At 38.9% G+C, this 21,496-nt stretch overlaps 1 protein-coding gene across 1 annotated transcript in view; it reads left to right on the forward strand.

Annotated features, from left to right (window-relative positions):
• The window catches only part of CFAP54 (cilia and flagella associated protein 54), a 363,910-nt gene that overhangs the window by 319,168 nt on the left and 23,246 nt on the right, over positions 1-21,496 (forward strand). Inside the window, exons 69-70 of the mRNA XM_056119478.1 lie at positions 291-426; positions 8,773-8,847. Of these exons, the coding sequence (XP_055975453.1) occupies positions 291-426; positions 8,773-8,847 (211 nt within the window). The remainder of the gene's footprint in view (positions 1-290; positions 427-8,772; positions 8,848-21,496) is intronic.

Raw genomic sequence — 21,496 nt, forward strand, 5'->3', positions numbered from 1 at the left:
CTCTGGCTTAAGTAATGTTTGAGATAAATCCATTTCCTTCATTGGATATTTGCCTGTTTTTTAATGATATAAATAAATCATAAACATTATGTGGTTTAGAATTATATCTCTTTGGTCATATCTCATGGATAAAGGATTGTTTGAATAAAAATATTCTGGGCTGCCAAAAATCTGAGTGTTAAATAAGTGTCAAATAAGACGAGAAGTGACTTTATGCATATTATTGATTCTAGGAACAAATGAATGCCTTTCTTAACTTCTCAAATAAAATACATTTCTATTATTTTTAGAGTTATTTCAATTCATGAGGAGCTATCTAATCTTACACAAATTGCTGAAATTTCCTTGCCAACAAGCTCTGAAATTATTTCAGATGAAGAGGAACCTGAGAAAGAAATGGATAGATTAGTTGATAAAGATATAGAAGTAAGTTACTGAGTAATGGAAAATGTGCTATTGTATGATGGGGATCATTATATGTAATTATTTAAATGATATTTTACTCTGTCAAACTAGAACTACACTTTAACAAGTTTAGCCTAACTTTGCGATTTATCTTCCCTCTATTTTCTCTATGTAGAGTGTGATTGGGGAATGCTTGTGAATTTATGTGACTTGATCCTGGTACACAAAGGGCCAGACACATTTGCTTCTTGTTGTTTGCCTGCATCTTGTCTGCCTTATCATATCACCCATAAATGCTATAATAAATATTCAAATGACTCTGGTTGATAAAAGGCTCCCTCCTCTGTTTTAGACACATAATTAATGCTTCCTTCAAAGCTCTTCCAAGTAAACCAGTCATCAAGATATGATGGTGAATGTAAACAAAGCCTATCTAGAGAACTGCAGATATAACTGCAAGTCTTCAGAAACAATGCGCTGCGCTGCATTTATGCAATAGCATTAATTTTACCCCTCTGTCCCTCTCGGAGAGCCAGGCAAGCTACCGAGAGTATCCCACCTGCACTGCAGAGCCTGGCAAGCTCCCCGTGGCATATTCGATATGCTAAACACAGTAACAAGTCTCACCATGGAGACGTTACTGGTGCCCGCTCGAGCAAATTGATGAACAACGGGAGGACAGTGCTACCGTGCTACAGTACTATTTGAGCATTTTGATTGATCAGATAATATGGCAAGACAAACTAGAAAATACATACAATCATACTTCAGGCTTTTTCTTTGTATTGTTTTAAACAAACAAAAAGCTATTAATCTGATAACACATTGAATGGTTCTGTGATCACTGATGTTTGTATTTTGGCAGAGGTCATTTTGTTTCCACCCTACCTGAGTTCTGAACTCATTGGGTAATGGGACACATGAATTAAAGAAATGTCATCATCATACTGATAAAGCTAATTAGAGAACATGTCTTTAGATCTATGGCCACATGAGACTGTAAAGACAAAAACAAAAACCATTAAGCTTAAACTGTTGATACCTAGTCACTTAATAGTCTGGACTGCCTATGTGGCCATTAAGTTCCCATACTCCCTTGGGTCTCCTCTCCACTTACAACCCCCAGGCTTACATCCTGGAGGATAAAAAACTATTGGCCTACAAGTATGGTGTCTCCAAAAATATTAGCAATAAAAATAACCAGAAAGGGGCTGAATGTAGTTCTATAGCTTTTCCCAAAATCACCCATCGGATAAAACACTTTCTTCTCTTAAATTTATGTTAGTGATGCATCTGAAATAAGCTGGAAGTGTCACTCCTTTGGGAGTACACATGGGGAATTCTCTATGTCTACTCTACTCAATTGAGTAGACACTAAATTAAATTGAATTTCCATTTGTACTTTAATTCAATTTCTTGATGCAAGATGACAAATAAAACACTGGCGCTTAATGTGTTTATTATATCAAGTCCAGTGATATTTCATTGACCAAATAGATCACATGCCATGCAATTTTGCTACTAGGTTGAAAGGAGGAAAGCCAGAAATATTGACAACAGTGTTACACTCTTACACAAATTATTGGGTTTTTTAAATATTTATCAATTTTAAATACTAACACTTTATTACAGTATAAAAAGAATTAGCCTACTTTTTATTTTAGCTTCTTTCCCCATCCCTTTTAAGTATTTTAATTTATATTTTCTATAAACACTATTCAGTGCTGAGAAGTGTAGTGTGCTATGATTATTTTTCTTTATTGTATGATGTAATTTTTCTTAATGTATCTTTTTCCCATTTTCTTATTATTGTTCAGGTCTTTTTTGTGTTTATACATTGATTTGTTTTTTACTCATGTATCCACTTATCAAATAGTCACATGTTGCTTAACAATAGGGTTAAACTCTGAGAAATGGATTGGTAGGCATTTTGACCATGTTATAGAGTATAATTACATAATCCTATATGTTATAGCTACTATGTATGTAGGCTATGTGGTATAGCCCATTGAAACAACTTTGGAATATGGGTTTGTTGTTTACTGAAACATTAACAGTACATGACTATCACAGCTCAATTTCTTTTTCCCCCCTAAGGAACCTATATCCTGTTGCTCTAGTGAAAGACATTGGGAGCATTGGTTGCTCTGTTTCTGGGCCCTCTCTGTGCTGCTTTTCTGATTAATTCACAGCCACTTAGGTCCTATCTCTTTTATTTCTCTGAAAGCTCCACTCCATTCTACCCCTACTTTTTTTTTTCAGTATATTACATCTTTTTTTTTTCTGAAATCACTTTGTGCTAGATTAATATTCAGTTTGTTAGCAATAACCAAACACTTTTTACTTCTTTAGAATATTATTAGTATGGCTTTTATTGATTTTCTAATTTACTCAGATATGGAAAAAGCATGAAAATTGGCAATACTCTTGATTTTCATAGTATATTCTGAAAGAAACGAGGGTTGGCATTTTCAGCCTGAATTTACCAGAAGAGTGAGTGCATGCATTTTTCATTATTGTGAAAGCAACAAGCCCAGCGGTAAGAGGATTCATCAGGCAAGAACAGTTAGCCTTTGCAAAATGCCACTTTCCAGCATTGCTGTCTCCTCTGCCCTGTGCTTGCATTTATCATAGAAGTGATGTCTTACAATTTTGGCTAAAGGTTCTTCCAAGTGTCCTCAGATGTTGCAACATGAATTACCAGGCATCTAATGATTTTAATAATATGATGAATTCCTATAATCAATCTCCCAGTAGATTTGATATCTGAATTCTTGTGATTATAAGGTTTTTTTCTTGGCTGCTATTTCCTATATGCTTTCAGGAAGAACTCAGCTCTCATTTTCTTTTCTGCACTTCTTTTTAGATTACTTGCAATTATTTTGTTTCAGAGTTAGAGCAAACTGACCAGGTTGGTGTTTTAGAACCATGTTCTTGAATATTCTTTGCAGACATTCTTTCTTCTTGAACCCACCGCTAATAGAGGTCATATGTGTAAAAATGGTCATTTCCTCCTGAGCCCATTCATCTTTCCAGCTTGGATATGTGAGACAGGCATATGAGCACTGTGTGAGTGAGAGATTCTTGGTGATGCTTCGACAATTTGATTACTACTCAGGGTCAGTCACTTCACCTTTCTCACACTATTTTTCCCTCTCATTTTTGAAAATGAATCTTTCATTCAAATACTGCTCTGAGATGAAGAGCTGGGTCTTTTGGTTGGAATGAGAGTAATAAGTATTTCCTGGGGCTTCGAGGGAGTCATCAGAGTTATTATAAGAAACTGACATCTGAGACAAGACATTGATTATTATATAATCAGGAATCAATGAGGGGGAGGTGAGAGGACACATTAGAATGTAGTGAAGAGAGAACAGAAATTGCTTCAACCAATGTTTGTGCTGGCTTAAAAAAACTTGGAAGTAACCAGTGCTTTACAAAAGAAGAAAAGAAAAAGCTAGATTTGGGGTTATATCAGATAAAAGCCATAGACTAAATCTGCCAGCTATTGTCATGACAACCTTTACTTGCCGCTAATTAGAAATGAACTTAGACATTTAAAGAAATTGATTCTGGTCTAGATTTTATAATCTCGGTCATAGAATTTGTTTTCATCACGGTTTATACTTTGGGTGGGTTATTGGTTCAGAAAATGTATCTGTGGTTTATCTGGAAGATAGCAAAACTTTTTCTTTATTATTCCTTTCCATTTCCCTTACACCTCCCTAGTCCCTGTGTTCTGAAGTAAGCCAAGAATTTTCAAAATAAATATCATTTCAGATGTATCAGGAGGACTTTTGTACAGTTGTTTTAACACTCCTGGCCTGAAAATCATTAGGTCCTTTTTTTAAAAGAAAAGAAAAGAAAATTGGCTTAGAATAACTGTTATTTTTTACCTTTCATTCACAGATTTAGGACTTTGATAATGGCATATCAGGTGATTTAAAGCCTATGAAATATGCAATGTATCCTGATTTTAACACAAACATTTGTTTGGGGATAATTGCATCCTGTTCTGAAAAGCTTAACTGAGTCACCAAAGGTTAGTTCAGCAAACAATTATAGAGTGTCTGGGTTTCACAAGTCAGTATAGACAACAAATCCCAAATAGTAAAGTATGAAAATGGAAAGCAAAATCCAGATATACATTAGCTTCAATGGACAAATTCTTGTTGAGAAATTATTATGTGCAAATACTGTTCATGTTTAGAAGATTAGGACATACCAAATTTGCAGTCAGGTACCTTTCACAGAGAGGAGCTAGTATTAGTGTAGCCATCAATGCCCAGATACCCCGCAAAATGAACTCAGCCTCTCTGGGGCCCTATCTCAGCAATATATGATTGCTGATGTTACAGATTATGAAAATAGCTTAACTATTTACAGATCTAAGATGATTCAAAAGATAATTCTTTCACAGTTCCCAGCATCTCTCTGACATTTACAGAGACTCTCCAACATCAATTTTATTTTTCCCAGACTCCTAAAATATTTCCACCACCTCAGTTGGCCTAGAATTTTTTATTTCTTCTCCCATTCCTTCTCTGATTCAGCTCCTTATTATGAAATTCAATTCCGTCTCTTTGACTTCCTGTCATTTTCTTTTTCCCCCACTGAATTCTTCCCACTACCATAGAAATCCTTTCTTCTCAGCAGTCAGGCTATTGATGCAAATGATTCTAATTTATTATTTAAAACAGTTTCATGTAGGATGCGCCTGTGTGTATTAAGAGATAAAGTTGAACTAAACTTTTTACTTACTTTCACCTCTCAGACTGCATTATGTTGCCCCATAGAATCTAAAATAAAGCCATTTTTCTGTCCTTACACTTTTTGTCATTTATATTTTTAATGTATCCTCTTAACAGTGAATTTCTGTGCTCAGGAGTCTCTTTATCATTTTATCTCTAACACCCTTCCAGTGGCTCAAGCATTGTTCCTCTTCAGTACTTGTTTGTGAAACTTTTCAGTTGGAGACCTATGGGAGAACTTATTTCAGATTGTAATGGGGTGGCAGGTGAGGGATTGGTTATACAGCCATGAAACGCAACATTATATTCAGGGGCCATTGATTCATATGCCATTGTTGTGGCAGTAGCTCAGGCTGGGTGTAGAGGGCAATGAACTGAATGCTTCCTCCTCTCTGAACTCATCACATAGTGCTGTAAAAGTTTGCCTCTCCTATTTCTTTCACCAGACCCTGAATTCCCAAAGGGCTCCTTTCCTGGCTGGTGAGTTTCCTATGACTAATCACAGGCACTTAGACTTCTCCAATCAATGAAGGAATAAATAGCGCATCAGCTTCGCTCTGTAGGAAAGAGCACCGGGAAAGAAGGGCTGAATTAGGAGGAGGGTGCTAAGAAGGAGAGTGGGGTTGGCACTTCTCCGAAAGGACATCTCACGATCTACCCAGTGTTTCCCTAGGATACCCCTTATGCCATGTCAGAGAAGAATGAAAGATGCAAGTTTGGAGGATGGAATTTAGTAAGTCCTAATCCTGTCGTAGAGATGAAGGATGATGAGAATTTCAATTCAAAGAGTTGGCTTTGATATATTTGAAGTAATTCAGAAAGCCATTCCTCACACTCTGTCCTCCCCCCAAAAATGTCCAAGATAGAGCCCTAGTCCTTCTGTGTCTTCTCATCCCTGGCCATGAGAGCACTTCTCCAGTGACCTTCTGACTGGGACAGATGAGTATGCTGCTTCCCCATCTTCATGTCTGTTGTTACAAGGTCATGTACAGCCTTTCCCTGCCTGACACGGAATCAGCCAATTTCCGGTGTGTGTTTGCTTTGCTTCAAAGAATGTCAAAGAAAGAGCATGTTGTTGAAGCGAGAATTCCGTTTGATCAATGTTGAGACAGGTAGTGGAAGACATTTATCAGGTAACACTGCTGTCTCCATCTGTTATGTGAGGTGATTAATGTTGTTGACAGTGTCACTTTTCTTGATAGCCCTAGATGAAATGGCAGTGACCCATCATGGCTCTTACTGAAATCTTTTATGTAGAAGGAAACATGCTTTCACCAATTGCAGGGATTTAATCAGAGATATAAACAAATAGGCAAGAGATTTGTTTGTAAACTGCTAGAAACAGAGGCTTATTCCCCTGCCTGGTAAACGGACTGGAAGCCTGAAAAGTTCATCACAGAAAATGGGTCGGTGCTGGGTGTCTGGACCACACTCCATTCATCTGGTTCCATTGCAATTGGCAGACTTCTAGTTCTGATCAATTCCTTTTGTTTTCTTCTGTTCCTGGATACCCAGTTTAATTTCTCATACTCCACTGAAAATGCTTTTGCCCCCATTCTTTGCTCATGAAAATTCTTCTACCTTTTCAAGGTTCTGTTCATATCACTTTATCTCTGGAAATTTTTCCTGCTCAGCGCTTCTTAATCACTCCCTGGAACCTATTAGCTCATTCAATAACTACCCAGGTACTGTATTATTATTTTATTTAGTTATGCATGAATCTTTTTTTAAGTTATTGTCAGCTTTGTGAGGGCAAGGTCTGTTTCTTCATCTTTGTGTCCCACAGCACTGAATTTAATGCCTAAACATATTTTTTAAAATTGAATTGAATGAGCTATAGCTTTTGAACTTGAAAACATGGTATTTTCTATGTTTGGGATTGACATACTTAAAATTAATTTTTGTAGAGCTGGGACTTGAGCTCAGGACCTTAAAATTGCAGAGCAAGTGTACTTCTACAGAATCACACCCTGGACTTATTTTTGGAGATAAATAAAGCATAAGTATAATGTGATCTGGGGCTGTGTTTTTAATTGTTCTATATTTTAAGAACTCGGGTCGGCCATGTTGGCTTAATCAGTATTTATCAGCTATTACTTAAAAATTAATGTAGTTTAACTGTTTTCATATTTCCAAATGCTAGTACATGTACACATTTATACCACCATAAGGGAAAATTACTGAACACTGACAACATTGTGATGTAGTTTACAAATAAAACCTTCTATACCTCATGATTTTATTGTCAAGATTCCTTTCATTGAAAGTCAAGAGCTACTTAGATTGACTCATGTGTAATGTACTTGATGGGAAGCAGCATTTGTCAGGACATGGTAAATAAGCTCAGATGAAGCCAAGGACTTCATAACACTGTGGAAACAAAACACTGTGGGCAGAAAATGGATGTAGAGGGTCTGGATTCTCTGTTTCACCAGTCCCCTAAGTAATATATGTCCTCACTCCTCTCTTTCCTCCTCTTACTCATCCAGAGTTTGACCTAGTGGCAGCCATCTCCATCTTTGTGTTGGGACCCCTGAACTCACATTGTAGTATCTCTCTGTGAATGTTTCTCTTTGGTTGTCTTTCGTAAAATGGAAAGCATATTAGAGAATCTGTTTGATTCAGGTTTTCCTGTGATAGATCCCTTATTGGTTTGATTTCCATACATGTATCTGTAGCTGTGTCCATATTGTAGGGACAGTGGCAAGGCCATCAACTTTAGACAACATATGCTATGGATCTCATTTCCTTTTCATTTTTCTTTTTATTCCTCACTCCCAACAACTCTCCTCTGTAAGCCCCTTCCTGAGATTTAAATCTCTGAATTCCAGTACATTCTTCTCCAAAGATACATTCCAAAATCTTATTTTAGTGCGCAAAACTTTATTTGTTGGTCTTCTGTAGTATTTTGAGCAGGACACACAGGGGAAGAATCCTAAAATTAGTGACTTTTTTATTTTATCTTTTTGGAACAAGAGAGAGTAGAGTGCTTGCCTTGCAGGCTACTGACCCCTCTGTGATACCTAGCACCACATATAGTTCCCCGAGCCCTGCCACGAGTGATCTCTGAGTGAACAGACAAGAGAAAGCCTTGAGCATTGCCTGATGTGGGCCTCTTCTTCACCTCCCCCCCAACCCAAACACAATTTTTATCTTTTATGGTCATCCTGTATTTTTTCAGATAGCCTTGGGTACTTAAGGGACTTGTGGCTTCAATTTACATAAAGTTTTATCCTGAGAATTAGGATTTGGTGATCCACTGTCCACTGTCCTCCCGTTGTTCATCGATTTTGTCAAGCGGGCCCAGTAACGTCTCCATTGTGAGACTTTGTTGTTACTATGTTTGGCATATCGAATACGTCAGGGGTAGCTTGCCAGCTCTGCCGTCCGGGCGAGATACTTTCGGTAGCTTGCCGGGCTCTCCGAGAGGGGCGGACAAATTGAACTCGGGTCGGCCATGTTGGCTGCGTGCAAGGCAAACGCCCTACCGCTGTGCTATCGCTCCAGCCCAGGATTTGGTGATGTTGTTAAAAAAAAAGACACATGAGAAAGTTTATAATTTAAATAAATGCTATTTTATGATAAGCTCAACTTTATATTTTGTCTGTTTTTCTAGCTCATGGTTCTTGAATGTTGCTCTAATATTTTAAGCCTGCTTTTGAATGAGAAAGACTCATCACCACTATCAAAGGTATGTATCTCTTTTAAATCTGTATATGATTTTTTCCTAAGTATTAAATGTTGCTATGGAAATACAAAAAGCATCTACTGTGAAAGTATCAAGGGCCTAACCCTCTTTAATTAGTGTGAAAAAGTGATATGCATATATTTTTAACAACATTCTATTTTGGTTTAAAATATTATGTTTTTTTTAAATGAACTAATACAAAAATCATAGAGGATAGTTTAAAAATAACTTCAAATCTATCATCCAGAGAATAACAACTATTAAAATTTTGAAGAGTATCTCATATTTTCTCCATGTATTTTACTTTAGAATTTTTCTATCAATGGTGTCTACTTTAGAATCAGTGATATCATATCTTTACATTAGTACTTTAATTTGCTTCATATAAACCCCAATAATGCTTTAATGATATTTTTATTTGAAAAATATCATTGCCATACTTAATGAGTACATAATAATCTCTTTAATGTATATGCTGTATGTACATAACTCAATATTTATTTTGGATCTTGAAGCTGATTGAATCTAATATATACTTTTTTATCCCTTTGCTTTATCTCATCAAAGTCAATTAGAAGCAATAGGATTTTTGAGTTTGTGTAAGTTTTTTGTTATAAAATATGCATGATATAAAACTTTTAATTTTTAACCATTTCAAATGCATATTTCAGTGACATTAATTCACACTGTTATGCAGTCATCTCTACCATTCATGTCCAGGGTTTTAAAAAAATTATTTCCCCCAAAATTATTCCATACAGGAACAGTATACATATAGAATAATAACTGTCCTTTCTCTATTTCCCTCACCCTTCTGCTCATCTTTATTCTTCTTTCTACTTCTATTCTATTATTTGATCACGCTAAGAAGGTCATGTAAACAGAATACTCCAATATTTGTACTTTTGTGGCTTATTTCCTAGCTCAGTGTTTTCAAATTTTACCCATGTTACAGCTTGTTCTAGTACTTTACTCCTTTCTAAGGCTGAATGATATTCTGTTCTACACATAGAACATTTGTGTATCAATTCCTCTTTGGATTAACGTTTTGTTATTTATGCCTTTGTTCTATTGTCAATAAGGTTGCTGTAATGGGTGCTTAGATTTCAGTTTGAGTGCCTGGTCCCAGTTTTTTTGAAAACAGGCCAAGTGCAAATAGATGTTTAGTAAATATTAGCTGTTTAACCATCATTATTTATCATAGTCATTCCTACAATGGCCCTCTCCCATGTATGAATTATTTATCCCCCTAGTCATACAATTCCAATGGAGTTTAGGATTTAATTTTGCTTCGAAAATCTTGATAGGAAATAAAAGGAAATGTGTTAAAGAAAAAGGAATAATTTTCTTCTCCTCTTATAAAACTTATCGTTGAATACTAGAGGGATAAAGACAGTGTGCAGCATCTTAACATGAAGTCAGTGATGAAAGGGCTCTCTATCCAAAAGGTGATTCCCAGTTCAACCCTATGCTAGAATTCCATCCAAAACATGATTTACTAACGGTTCCAGGTTGGAATATGAGTGTCTGTGAGCTTGCTCCAGGCTTTGCCCTGCAAGCGAGATACTCTCGGTAGCTTGCCGGGGTCTTTGAGAGGGGCGGAGGAATCAAACTTGGGTCGGCCATGTTGGCTGCATGCAAGGCAAACGCCCTACCCGCTGTGCTATCATGCCAAGCTCCCCATGGCATATATCAAACACAGTAACAACAAAGTCTCACAATGGAGACGTTTCTGGGCCCGCTTGAGCAAATTGATGAACAACGGGAGGACAATGACAGTGACAGTGAGCTTGCTCCAAGAAGTAAACATTAACCGAGTAAAATTACATGCCTACTGAAGCTATTTTCATTTCCAGCAATTTTTGTTAAATATTTCCATATAGTTTGGTCCTTACTGACCTTTCTGGAAAGATCTATTGTAGAGTGCCTTTACAATTAAAATAACCATTGCCACAATAGCTTATGCCAAAAAAGAAACTGAGAACAACCAGGAGATGAAGGAAGGGAATTATTGCTCTATGCACTGTTCTCCCATTGTTCATAGATTTGCTCCAGCGGGCCTAGTAATGTCTCCATTGTGAAACTTCTTGTTACTGTGTTTGGCATATCAAATACTCATGGTAGGTTGCCAGGCTTTGCCATGTGGGCTCTTGGCAGCTTGCTGGGCTCTCCGAGAGGGGTGGAAAAATCTAACCCGGGTCAGCTGGGTTGGCCACGTGCAAGGCAAATGCCCTACCTGCTGTGCTATTGCTCCAGCCCACCTGTGTAATCTCTGGGCAGCTAGGAGGGAACCCCAGCGGCTCTCTCTCACCACCTGTGTTCAGTGAATTCAGGCCACTTCCCCAACCAGGACTGCCGATACCATGGGTGGACGAAGGAGAAAATGAGGGCCAGGCTGGTTAGTGATCAGTTGCTGTTTATTCCATTCTCCCCACGTTCCAGTCTCATTAAGCCCACCATTCTAGTCTCACACTGCCCCTCATTCTCATCTCCTCCTGTATCTCCCGCTCATCTCTCTGCCTCCCTCTCACAGCCATATCTCGTAGCCTCTTCTCTCCTCTCTCCACGCACCTGCTCCTGCATTCTTCCCCTACATTCTTCTCCATCAGTCCCCCTTGCTAGTCTCTCTGCGCTCCATCTTGTTTCCCTGGTCTCTCTCTCATCTTTCACCAACTCCCACTGGGGATTGCCACCATACCCTGCCCTGTAGCACAATCAACATATCAAAAGCCCTTCCTGATCACCCATCAGGCTCAAGGGAGGGAAACACTCTAGGGGTGTTTCTCCTCTCCTTAGTCCAATAACTTAACTAGTATCTTAATTAACATCTTAATCTACTTCTTAATATTAGTTATTTTGTATGGACATGGGCTGGAGCGATAGCACAGTAATAGGGCGTTTTTGCATTGCACATAACCAAAATGGCTGACTCGAGTTCGATTCCTCCGCCCCTCTCGGAGAGCCCAGCAAGCTACCGAGAGTATCTTGCCCACACGGCAGAGCCTGGCAAGCTACCCGCGATGTATTCGATATGCCAAACACAGTAACAACAAAGTCTTCAATGGAGACGTTACTGGGCCCGCTCGAGCAAATCGATGAACAACAGGAGGACAGTATGGACATAGTAAGAGATACATTAACCTTATAGGGTAGCTCTCCTGGGAGCCTCTCACCACAGATCTCAGACTACAGTACTGAGGCCAGATTAATCTTTCCCAACCCTAGCAGGGTCCTAATCTAGCTGTTACTTTTTGGATCATGGCAGAATTTGTCCATGACCATGCTCTTAATTTATAGTTAAGTATTATGGTGTTTAGCCTGGCCCATTTTGATGCCAGGGTAGCTCATACCTTGCCCTGGGTCCATCCAGCCCCTTCTTGGAACCCTGCTTTTGGGGTGTTAGGAAGTAAGAACAACTGAGGCTTAAGTTGAGAGAATAGATGCCCAGGAGTGAATATCATTCAGAGTCAATTAACTCCCAAGTTAGAAAAGCAGAGTATTAACTGTCTTCTTGTATCTATACAAAAAGGACATTTGTTCTAAATTAACTATGCGAAGGACTTAAGGAGAAGAGAAAAGCAATATTTACAAGCTAAAAGAGTCTGATTAGGAGATAAAGGTGATTGGGAAATAGAGCATAAAGGAAGAAGTTACAAGTAACCAGAGGAATGGGAGCACTGTGATGGGAGTAACCCAATAAACCTAAACTCCCTGTTGCAAGGCAGAAAGGACAAACCAATGTTATCCTACACAAACCTACTTTGTGTTAATTATAAATCCTAAATGACCATGAACTATAATTTATGGTATAAGAAGAAAAACCATTTCCTTTCATTGCCTCCATAAATTCTAAGTATTTCAACTTTCAAATGGTACAGTAGGATTCAAATATGATCCCTCACTCTCCTTTCTGTTCTGACCCTGGATAAAACTCTCTGCTCATTATTAATTATGAGATCCAGCTGCAAACAGGACAATGATGTTGATATGTCCGCTATTACAAAGGCTGCCTAGACAGAAAATTTCCTGCAGTCAGTGAAATTATTTTCATATTGGTTCACATAATACAAAATACAAAAAAGTTAATTGTGTGTGTGTGAGTTTGAATTTAACTGACTGTATTCAAATAGGATCAGGATAGAGTGGAGGTTACTGGATACAGAGGTTAGTGTGAAATAGAAATGAGCATTCTAGGCCAAAAAATAAGACACATCACATAAGGAGATTAAAAACTCATTTTCATTGGCTGTATGAGTTCAGGAGAAATGTTATTTAGGTCAGGATTCTTATTAAACCTACCATACTACCTAATACAGAATAATGATAATAATAAAATGCAAATACTATGACTAGTAGAAACAATATTAATATTTACTGAGCCTATGACATATGTAGATTCTGTTCATTATTTTAATTACATTATCTTATTTAATTTTAAAAAAAACCTTAGGAAGTTGGTTACTGTTAACAGTCTGTTTTAGAGCTGGGGGAATGATACACAGGGCAATTAAACAGCATGCTCAAGGTACCCCCAGCTTCTGCATAAAAACAGCAGGAGTCAAACTGTCTTGTTAAATCTAGGACTGGCATTTAACTAACCCACTCAGGAATGGGATGCTTCATTAGAACAGTGGGAGCAGATGCTCCAAAGAACTGGGGAGTCAGTGGTAAGAAAGAAAAAGTTGACTATTAGTGAATTTTTCAGAAATTTGGGTTCAAAAGACTGGAGAGAAGTCTGGAGAAGAACAACTTGAGGAGGATAGAGTCAATATGAGCACAGGTGTTATAGGATCAGGATAAGAAGAGAGATTTAAACAACAATGAGATATCATCTCACACCACAGAGACTGGCCCACATCCAAAAGAACAAAAGCAACTGGTGTTGGCACAGATGTGGTGAGAAAGAGACCCTCCTTCTCTGCTGGTGGGAATGCCGACTGGTTCAACCCTTTTGGAAAACAGTATGGATGATTCTCAAAAAATTAGAAATTGAGCTCCCATTTGACCCAGCAATACCACTCCTGGGAATATATCCCGGAGAGGCAATAAAGTATAGTTGAAATGACATCTGCACTTCTATGTTCATTGCTGCACTGTTCACAATAGCCAAAATCTGGAAAAAACCCGAGTGCTCGAGAACAGATGACTGTATAAAAGAAACTTTGGTACATCTACACAATGGAATATTATGCAATCATTAGAAAGGATGAAGTCATGAAATTTGCAAACAAGTGGTTCTACATGGAAATTATCATGCTAAGTGAAATGAGTCAGAAAGAGAGGGACAGACATAGAAAGACTGCACTCATCTGGGGAATATAAAGTTAACAGAATGGGAGTCGAACACCCAAGAATAGTTGAGATAAGTACCAGGCTCCACAGCTTGGAAGCTTGCAGCACATGCTGGGGGAAAGGGAATCTCAGAGAGAGAAGGGAACACCAAGTAGAGGGTGTTTGGAGGACTCGCTCGGGATGCGAGATGCATGCTGAAAATAGACTATAGATCGAACATGATGGCCACTCAATACCTCTATTGAAAACCACAACACCCTAAAGGAAAGAGAGAGCAAAATGGAATGCCCTGCCATAGAGGTGAGGTGGGGGGGGATGGGGGGTTGGGAGGGCTACTGGGTTCATTGGTGGTGGAGAATTAGCACTGGTGGAGGGATGGGTACTTGATCATTGTATAACTGAAACCCAAACTCAAAAACATGTAAGTCTACAACTGTACCTCATGGTGTTTCGCTAATAAAAAAAAAAGGAGGAGGAGGAGGAAGAGGAGGAGGAGGAAGAAGAAGAGTAGGAGGAAAAGGAGGAGGAGGAGGAGGAAGAGGAGAAGTCTGGGAAAGGCAGAGGAGTATGACAAGAAAAGAGAAGGACAAAGGATGCAGCGAGGCCTTCAGGGAGATCAGGAGCAGAAATATATTGACAATATTTTGAGCTGTAAGCAGTGAGTTGACTATAAGCATAGGGAAAAGACCCCTATTCTCTAAGTCACCACTGATGGCAGAAGGGGCTCTGAGTAAGTCTGTAAGAATAGGGTGGAAAAGTTGGGACATTCACACCCAATGAGTTTCACTTTTTCGGTGAAGAGAGGTCTACTGTTGGAGTAGGGCAGAGAGCAATTTGAGGACTTATCTTCTAAAAGGAGATGAATATTCAGTTCATGAAGTTATTGAGTGGAATGGGCAAGGAAATTGGCCAATGACAAATAGCAGGACTGAGGACCTTAGTAAAAATTAAAAGGCAGATATTCTTGGGACACTAGGTTACTTGGCTTGTGATTTCTTGGTTTCTTGGATATAGGAATTGAAAATGCCCATGTTTTCCTGTTTTCCTCTTGTAAGTGCAAGAGGTGACAGAGGCCTGTGGGGAGCCAGGTGACAATATTTAAGAGGCTCCAATGGATTGGAGTAGCTACAAATTTACCTCCCTGAAGATCCCCAAATTCCTCTCAGCACTCAGAGAAAACAATACGAGAGCCTGGTGTCTGCCATTAAGCTCAAACTCCAATTGAACATAGTACAACTTAACTGTGCAAATTTGTATTTTTTTTTCATCTTGAACTTAACCTTAAAAAATCCTGGACAGTGAAATTCTAATGACTCATCTGATATTATTATTTTCATAGTTCCTATCAATTTACAAAGCAGAATTGAGACTACCTATGATCCTCTATTTTTTAAATGATCATTTTGTTTTTGATCAGATATTGACATCAGCGACATGATGCCCACTTAAATAGCTATAATATTAATTAAGGAGATTTTGTAATTAGTGTGAAGTAGATAGAAAAACAACTCAAGCTGGACAAAGATCTGTACCTCTGCATCTCAATTTATTTAGCCATTTGCATCTCTGATTATGTGTCTTATATATTAATCCTGTCATGTGCTCATGAACGCATATAATCCCTATTATTAGCTGAAATGACTGCTCCACAATGACATCTTAGCTCATAAGTTTATTGTGTAAATGTAAATAATAACACATTTAACCTCTGTTCATGCAACCCAGACTGCCACTTTTTCATCACTCTCAAGTTCAGGGTTCATATCTCTGTTAATACAAAACTTTATAAAGGCATGTTATAATGTCATGCTTCCATATCTGTCTTTCCTACCAAGACAGTTTGGGTAGGTTTCAGTACCTTCCCCAATTTTGCCCCTGAAAAGGTGTTTAATGTTAGTGAAATGAGTGAATGCTCCTGAGGCAACTTCCAGAGATACTCTTGGTTTGCCTCTCTAGTCTTATCACAAAGAGTAACCTTGGACCCATAAATTTCATGCATTTTACAGTATTTTTCCTGTGTCTTTGTTACAACCATTTAACTAGAAATTGAGATAGAGTAAAAGCTAGAGTGTAAAAGCTAGAGTCTCTTCCTTTGAGAAGGGTGCAATTTAGTGGGGAAGACAGATTGCTCTCTAGTATGGAATAGAGGACAACGTCCACTTCTCCTCAGCAGCTAATATTAGCTAATATTCTGACATTATCTTGCATAGCTCCGAAGTTGAGTAATTCCTCCTTGATATACTTTAAGAAATGTCACTAAATCATGTTAATAGAAGCACCTCTGGCCCAAAGTTAAACATTTTTATTACATCAGAAAATGATTAGAAAGCAGTAAAACACTCTTAGGTGAGTATGAACAGAATCAAAGGCATTCGTGGAAGTGTTTCCCTTTGATTAGGAAAACTTTGGAAGATGGGGCAGAAAACCGGAAGTTCTAGCTTCAACTGTAGATTCTCTCTTGAGGACATGATTCATGGCTTTGTTCACCAGAATGGAGGGAATGAGACAAACCCAAGACTAGGATACAAAACAAATAGAGGAGTTAGAATATAATAACTCAGTCAATTACAGACATCACTTGGTCTGCTGGGGGATGAGAAACACTGAGCCCTTCCGCCAAAGAGACTGGCAGTATAGAAGGGAAGGTGGGGCCTAATTAGACACAGAGAAGTCAATAGTTCATAAAAGACCAAAGTCACCAGCTGGCAATGGTTACAGTAGAGACTGGCAAACCCCAACATCTGTGCTGTCAACTGCCATCATCTGTCTGGAGCCAGCACTGGGCCTCTCCAAGTTGGAGACTCCTGGCTGCTGAGCTGAGAGTTGATTTCTGAGCAAGTCAGGGCTGGGGAGGCCATGTGCACGGTGATAAAGAAAGAGGAGGGAGAGTGCTATTGCCTGGCTCCACAGCCCAGCGCAGCCCTGTCTTCTGCTGGTCACACCATCTCTGTCAAGTCTCTTGACCTCAAGGTTTTGGTTTTCCCATTGGTGAATTGGAATGAAAAACAGTATTTACCACGTAGACTTGGTGTGCAAGTAAAGTGAGTTCTTTCTGTAAGTTCTTAGAATGGTGAGTGTCTGGCATATGAAAGGCAAAATTCATTTCTATTATTATCATCCAAAAGTTTGCCGAGTTCACATGGAGTTAGATCTTGGCAAGTAAATTTGTTTCCCCCAGGAGGGCCTGGCACAGAGGGACAGCAGCGTGCCTGAGATGTGGGCTCTGAGTTCATTCCCCAAAGAGAGCCTGGCAGCAGGTGTGTAGGAATGGCTTTCTGCACTGCTTGTAATCACACAGTGTCCCCATACTCTCCGCTCTACTTTGTTGAGAAGCATCCAAGCGTGTGACATCAAATAAGCCCCATTTCATTAGCCTCAATGATTCTGTGGGGCATATATTTGAAAGTGGTTTAGCAAGACAACTTGTCTCTAGTATCTTACCATATGACATCTAAACTGGGTTATCAGTTTAGAATACTGGGAGCTTCAGGATGTTTCCCCTGCTGAGTTCCTGAAGACCCAAATGCTCATTGACTCTGGTACTTGATGCTCTTTGTTGCTTGGGAACTGGGAACCAGGGGTCTGTGGTTCTGTGACTGGTGGACTGGTGGGGTTTCTCTCTGGCACGGTGAGTGGGTTTCAAATAGAAAGCTCCCAAGTGGACCGGGCAGAAACTATCATTACTTACACTCGGGCTATCTCAACTCCATTCTTTTCAAGGTTGGACATAGATGCCACCTCTTGATAGAAGTATCAATGCCAAATTATAGGTGAGGCATATATATAGGCTAGGAGCTACTATTGCAGCTTTTTTTTTGAGGGTAGGGACACAATATCCAAGAACATCCTTAATTTCTAGACCCATTCTTCCTCTAACTGGTGACTGCTCCTGACAACTTGATCAGGTGGTTCTTTTGTTTGTATTTTTGGGGGGTATGCCTGACATATGGGCTTAGTCCTGGCTCTGCATTCAGCAGTCTCTACTGGTGGTGCTCCAGAGACCATATGGGACTCCAGGGATGGACCCTGGGTCGGTCCATGAAAGGCAAGCACCTTACCCACTACACAAGCTCTCCAGCTCCATTCTCAGGCGATTTTTAACATAATTCAAAAGCTCTCTTCAAAGTACTTAGTAATTGTCATGGATGTGCTAAGTATGTTCATTTCTAGAAAGTAGCGGATAAATTAGATGGATGCTAGAAGCTTCTTTTGAACTGATCTGTGCAGTTCCTTATTTCTATGGGACAACTCGACTCCTCTTCACTTTTTCTTTCAGGATCTGAAATCCTAAGGTGGGGATATGTAGCAGCCTCTTTAACTTCCTTTGACTAATCTCAGTAAATAACAATATGCCTTGTGGTTTCTTTTTTAAACAAAATCTTTCCCAAATGGTAACCAGTGGCAGCAATGGAAAACTCCTTCAAATTGTAGGTTGTGAGCCTGTGTGTCACTGAATGGGAGGGAAAGGTCATAAAAAATTTGACAGCTGTAAAAGGTTCTAAGTATACAATGACCAAAAATGATTTCAAAATCAACTGCATCTTGAATTCAAGGTGTTTCTGGCAGCGCTCACCCATATGGAAATTTTTGAGTGAAAAAGGACCATGGGTGGAATAAGTTTAAGAAGCCTTATTTAGAGCATTGAGCTCAAGGTTCCACATATAATACAGCAGGTATTTACTAAGCATGAAAAATTAATTCTATTAACATTATTTTTTTCCTGTTCAGTTGAAAGTTTCAGGTCTTCCTTTTTCTTTTCTGGTCCCCATTAAGAGCTGTCTGAATAGATTTTTATGGACATCTTAGAATTACATCTTTCTTTCTTACATGAGACATTATCATTCTGTCCTCAAGTGAAGAGTATCCTTTGTATGTAAGTTCAGGAGACATCCACTTAATATTCTTATATTCTTTTGAAGACAATGCTGGATGACATCAGTCCCACACTGCTTTTAAAACACAGCACTGACTTTGATCCATCCTCTCACTGCTCACTTCTAACTGTCAAATTTGGCTATGGGAGAAAAGAAAGCCCTTAAGAAAAGGCCAGGCTATTAATGTGCTCTTCAAAATGCTAAGAAAAGGCTAAGCTGTTTATAGCATTTTCAAAATGCTCATCTCTCGGAGCTTTGCCAGCAATTGTGTCAAGGTGAAATACGTTCTTGCTCATCAAGGAACCGAGAGCCTTTGTGTTCTCTGTGCTCAAAGTACTGGTCCTGCTTTTGTGAGACGTGCAATTTGGGAGCATAATGATACCTGGATATAATTTAAACCAAAATATAATCATGAACCTGATAGTGTGTATTTACTGTGAAAGTGGTGAGAAGTGTGTTCCTGGCTTGCTAAGCGAGCCCAGCTTCACTGGAGATAAAAATGCATTTCAGAAGGAAAAGGACAGCTTCCTGAAATTGAATCACTTTTTAGAACTTCTAAGCAAGGCTATCATTAGCAAATCTATTCACTGCTTCTATTTTACTGAAAACTGAGTTAAATGTTTAGTTTCATTTACTTTGTTGTTAAATGGCCATGTCTCAATTAGAAAACTCTTAACAAAAAGAATTCTGTTTTCCATTTTAAGTAGACATTGATTTTTGCCTCCTAGAGATGAGTTGATTGACAAGCCTCTGAAAATTCTTTTGACAAATGTTTTTTGACAAATATATTTTAATAAATGCACAAAGATAGCAGAGGGGTGCATTTACCCACTTCCTTGTTCTCTTTTAACATTGGCTATTTGAGATTTTTTACTGAATCTTTAATCCACGACATCTTATTATGACATCTCATTCCTACTTTGGACAAACTGGCAGGCTACCGAATGTAGCCTGCCCACAGGGCAGAGTCTGGCAAACTCCCCGTGGCGTACCCAATATGCCAAATACCAGTAACAATGATGGGTCTCATTCTCCTAAAGAGCCTTGAATATAATCTCAGGGCTAGGATGAAGGAGACGTTACTGGGGCCTGCTCGAGGCAATCGACGAATAACAGGATGATTTGTGATTGTGATTGTGACTGAATCTTTATTACTGTTGTAGTTTTACCTGACACAGTGCACATGTTTTTGGTGTGTGTGTGTGTGTGTGTGTGTGTGTGTGTGTGTGTGTACACTACTCTTTTTTGGGTGTAGCTACCTAATAAATAACTGAAGCATAGAGAAGTAAAATAATTTACTTGGGGTCACACAATCAATAAGATCAATAAAGAATGCAACCAATAATTGAATCATGTTCCCATTCATGGAGATTTACTTTTGCTCTTATTCCACAAGTATCTCAGGCAACTAATGCCGTTGTGTTCTTTTCTCAGTTATATGTGATAGCATAGTAGAATGGCAAGTTGTAATCCCTGTTCTGCCCTGGTGGAAAGGCACTAATTATTAAAAGCCTTTTGTCAATTTGATTCTATTGGAGGTCTTGGAAGTATTGTATCTCTGTGGACACAAACCTAATTTGATTCTTGATTCCCTCACCTATTGATTTGTGATGACGCACAATTTATTTTGCTTCTCAGTGTTGCAATTCCTCACCTGGGCCTTGGCAAGATCTACTCCTAAGAAAAGATCACACAGAGAACACTACAGAGAGTGTGGAGTCTGTGCAATGACAGTGGTCAGGGTTCCGAACAAAAGTACAAATAAAAACTCCCCCACTTTAGTCTTTTCTTTTAATGTAGGAGTACTTCTATTTATTCAGCCACAGATTAGCTGACTGAATTGGCCATGAATTCCACCTTACTTATTTTTCATTTTTAGTAATTTTATTTATTGAATCACCGTGAGAGCAGTTACAAAGCTTTCAGATTTAAGTCTTGGTCATACAATGAAACACCCATACCTTCACCAGTGCCCATTCTCCACCACCAAAAACCCCAGAATACCCTCATCCCACACCCTCCCCCTAGTTGTGGGGCAGATCATTTTCACATTACTCTCTCTCTACTTTTATCACATTCAATATTTTGACACCAGACACACCATTATTATTTGGGATTTTACCCCAAGATTCAGATCTGCTGAAAAGGCAACAGTAGACAATTTTTTTTCTATTGCTGGTTATTAATAACTTATGATGTCGTGTGGCTGCAGTAGTGGCTGCATGATTTTGAAATTCTGAAATTTTAACACTTAAATCTGGAGGGACTTCTGCCAAAACCTGCTGAGTTCTGAGATTTGTTCCTGAGTCTCAGGGATCATGGCCATTAAGCAGCTTGATCAGGAGCCAGAAAGGCCGTTCATGGGTGGCAACTTGGGGGTCTTGTTGGGATGGGGAGGAAAGGGCTGGCTCCACCCCCATCCCATGAGGCCCTCCGTGTCTTGTTACTGCAGGCCCAAACCTGACTGTCCAATGGCCTCTGGCAGA

The sequence above is a fragment of the Sorex fumeus genome, unplaced genomic scaffold, assembly GCF_029834395.1.
Source record: "Sorex fumeus unplaced genomic scaffold, SorFum_2.1 ptg000003l, whole genome shotgun sequence".
Lineage (NCBI taxonomy): Eukaryota > Metazoa > Chordata > Mammalia > Eulipotyphla > Soricidae > Sorex > Sorex fumeus.